This window comes from Rhagoletis pomonella, unplaced genomic scaffold, assembly GCF_013731165.1.
Source record: "Rhagoletis pomonella isolate Grant_MI unplaced genomic scaffold, Rhpom_1.0 Rhpom_scaffold_00091, whole genome shotgun sequence".
Classification (NCBI taxonomy): Eukaryota; Metazoa; Arthropoda; class Insecta; order Diptera; family Tephritidae; genus Rhagoletis; species Rhagoletis pomonella.
In genome coordinates, this window is record NW_023458645.1 from 141,686 (window position 1) to 145,487 (window position 3,802).

At 41.5% G+C, this 3,802-nt stretch overlaps 1 protein-coding gene across 1 annotated transcript; it reads right to left on the reverse strand.

Annotated features, from left to right (window-relative positions):
* Positions 1–912: 912 nt before the first annotated feature.
* LOC118749928 (tyrosine-protein phosphatase non-receptor type 21-like) lies at positions 913–3,022 on the reverse strand. The gene is made up of 3 exons (XM_036484690.1): positions 2,682–3,022; positions 2,274–2,597; positions 913–2,189 (listed from the first exon to the last, which is right to left on the reverse strand). Exons 1-3 carry the CDS (start codon positions 2,718–2,720, stop codon positions 2,061–2,063), a joined length of 492 nt encoding a protein of 163 aa, XP_036340583.1. The 5' UTR covers positions 2,721–3,022; the 3' UTR covers positions 913–2,060.
* Between the last annotated feature and the right edge of the window lie 780 nt (positions 3,023–3,802).

Sequence of the window (3,802 nt, forward strand, 5' to 3'; positions counted from 1 at the left end):
TGGCACGGAACCCAAATGATCCTGATAAGAAAATACTCCGCCGCTGTTGAGATGGAGGTCCGACGTACTTTGACCAATTTCAATGGCTTTCAACTAGTTGAATGTGATAAGGGGATCCCAAAGTCATCTCACAGTCTCTTCCTCGGCCTTGAGACTTTGCGCGTCTGAAGACGGAGATAATGTATACAGCCTCCTCTCATTGTAGGCACACGCTACATCGTTAAACAATAAACTCCGCAGCGGGAAGAACCTCAAAATACCCACTGGCAAGCCCCTACATGCCTAAATCATCTGGAAGAGGAAATCGCTTAGCTTCGGTGAATCGAGACATATATGTATATACCGATACAATTGGACGCCGCATGAGGGGATAAATTAGCCAGCCAATTCAGTCAGCTTGCCCAGCAGAGCAAGCTAGATCTTGATCTTACAGACGCCTGTCCATCATGACCTACATAACGCCGCCCATCTGTCAGGGCTATCACTGAATCCATCTTAGTCCAATTTTTCGTGAAAGCTACGACAATACTATCACTGAATTCGAATAGCTACGAACGTAGCATATATGTATGTACGTATGTACTTTGAATGCATGCGTTTATAGGAATTCGTATTCAGTGATCGCATTTTCGTAGATCTTACGAATATATACATACATATGTATACGTACATATGTCCACCTCAGACCAGAAGCACTCGAGATACAGAGAGGAAGAGTTGCATGGAAAAGATGACTATTAACACAAATCAGTTTGAGAGAACACTCTTAAAACAACAACAGCAACGACTTTTCCAAAGCAAGGTGGACTGTCCGACCAACACCAGATCAGCCCGGGAAACTGCGGTCAAGGAAGCATGAAATCAAATTGCATTTTTTCGTTATACAGTGTGGGAGACTCAAACACAGCGTTCCATTGTTAATGAATGATATCATTTATTGTTAATTTTTCTTATGATAAATTTATAATATATGAATTACAACAAAAGCAATAAAATATTGCTTTTGTGCAAATAAAACTGACTGACTACAATGATATACTACGCTTCGTTCGTTCTAATAAGTCATTATTTTTTCTGTCACAATATCATCCTCCATGCTGCCAAAATTAAAAAAAAAAAAATTAAAAATATTTTTTATAGATAGCATACATATTATAATAAATTTGTTGTCTACTTAAATGAGCTGCCAATGCAGCTGGAGGCACTTACTTTTGCACTTATATTAAACACTACCTACATACATACATGCATAGAATACATCAGACATAGCAGGCTCAAAACCTTAAAGTGTAACAAGAAAAAAAACATGATACATGCGATTTACATATGTTGTTCAGTAAGCTTCTCAAAAGCTCATAAACAATTTAAAAATAATGCCTAATTGAAGTTTTTCAATGATATGGAGTGTAGAGTAACAAGATATGTATGTGTGCAATTTATAAGTTGAAACTTTGATGCATAACGATATGGAAGTTGCATGAAATACCTAACACTTGTCTTCAAATCTTCAAAAAATACAATATGTATAACAATACAGATCAGTTCAATACAACCGATTATTAAATTTTCAACCTTTAATGGCAGTTTTCAAATGCCTCAATGCAAAACTCGACTGTTGCATTGAAAACAGACCATTTTTAACCAAACTTTGTGTGGACGTTATGTATTTTAGTTTAACGAGTGGCATCGTCACTTGTTTTAATTAGATGGAAGCACCATATATGTAATATGTATGTAAGTATGTATGTATGTAATAAAATAGGTTGTATACAATGCTACTTAGTTGCTAGTTTATCGCATATTATTAGTTGTTCGTTCACTGCATTGTGTCTCAATTATGTTTTTCTTTTTCTCTTTTTTTGCTTACATTTGTTTTGTAAAAATATAAATATCGTTTCTTAACTTTAACATGTTTAGTTGTAAATTGCGACACGCTTTATTTTTTTCGGTTTTCTTTGCTCTTAATTTAAAACTATTGCAATTTAGAATTGCGTAAATTTCGTAATAATGGCCACAAGAGTGGGGGAAGTGATTTGAAGTCAGCGAATTGCAATTGGCGCTCAAATCAAACGCGTACGCTTAAGATATGTTATAAGTAAACTATAGATGAATTTATACTGCGCTAAGGACGGTATGATGCTATCACGTTGATGACGTAATTGACCAATAACGCGTGGTATATCCAAATCCTGCGACGAGAGAGAGGGAGGAAAAGGAAATGTATATTGAATTTAATGCTAAAATTTGAATAAATACAGCAACGCACGCCTCACCTCATTATGATCCAGCGTATAGAGTAGCAAATCAGCGGTCAACGTGACGCCCGAACGTCCACCACCTTCCAAACAATGTATAAGCACTGGCGGATTGGTATTATGGCCAGGCGGTACTTCGTTAATCGATGCCATACGCACTGAATTCAATTCCTCGAGAAAGTCTAAAAAGTGATTGACCTCACGCGGACAATTCTGTTCGCCCCAATTGGTGTAGTTCAAATGCCAAACGGAACGATAACGACGCGATTGTATGTGAAATAGACGTAGTTTGCTGGTGATGCAACGATCTGTGGTTTGTGAGAATTCCTGATACACTTGGAACTAAAAAATTGTACGTGTAGGGAAACACAGAAATGTTTAGCTTAAGTAAATAGAGAAAATACAGTAAATAATAGCCTCACGTACTTGTCCAAACTCGAGCCGCTGATTGCTATTTGGTGGCATATAGTTTAAGCCTTCCGACAGCTGCACAATCAAGTAGACGTCTGCTTCCCAAACACATTGCCAGAAGATGCGTGTGGTCAACTCTTCCTGTGGTGATTGGGCGATTATGTAGAAGCGTTGTTTTGTGCCAACTGTGGCCTGGAAAAGGAACCAATTATTATTTTATAGAGGCGCAACTTTTTTTAAGGTCAAGTAGTGCAGTAACCAAACCAAGTATACAAGGAACATGTTTCTAAAGAACCCTCTAAGAACCACCACAACGATTACACCACAACTCCACCTCAGTCAAGTGTAATGCCTGCGAGGGGTGGAGTCACCTCAGGGTCTGCTCGGGACTACGGACACACAGGCAGTGGACCACGTCTTACGTGGCCCCCTGTTGCTCTAACAGAGCAGCCTCCACGGCAAACGATAGTCCGCCCGTGCAGCCCCACACACTCACACAGCAACCACACACAGTCGCCACTACACAACAACATAACAACACCACAGACCGTACCACAGCCACCACAGACCACATAACTCACACAACCGCACCACCACCCACACGCCGCCGCCAACAACTCCTGGTTCCCCCTACAATCTGCACGGTATGTCAGACCAGAATATTCCGTAATGTGACATCAGTCAAGTGCAACACCTGCCTTGGCTGGTGCCACTTTAGGGCATGTTCAGGTCTGCGCACCACGCGAGATTGGACGGGGAATTTCGAGGGCCCGTGCTGTGCTGCTCGGTCGCAGACGTCAATTGCGACGCCCCCGACCACCACCACAGGGCGGCAACCACCTCAGCAGCACACACAGCCAACGGCGGCAAGAACATACACCTCACTCACACCCCACATCACGACACGTCTCCCGAACCACATGAAGCTCCTCCAATTTAACTGTAACGGGCTACAGAGCAAGATTGAGGAGATAACCGTCTTCATGTGTCGGCACGGTATATTAATAGCTGCGGTCCAAGAGACGAAGTTGCACAGCAATTCAACTCTGTTGAATTGCGCCGGGTACAACGTGCACCGTCGAGATCGCGAGCGAGATAATGGTGGTGGCTTAGCGTTCATCACGCACCACACCGTG

Excerpts from the sequence above, each read along its gene's own strand:
- LOC118749928 (XM_036484690.1), bottom strand. The coding sequence starts at position 2,720 with ATGCCACCAAATAGCAATCAGCGGCTCGAGTTTGGACAA. Across the intron at positions 2,598-2,681 it reads AGCGGCTCGAGTTTGGACAA|TTCCAAGTGTATCAGGAATT; the intron begins GTACGTGAGGCT and ends ACAATTTTTTAG. Across the intron at positions 2,190-2,273 it reads ATACGCTGGATCATAATGAG|GATTTGGATATACCACGCGT; the intron begins GTGAGGCGTGCG and ends CTCTCGTCGCAG.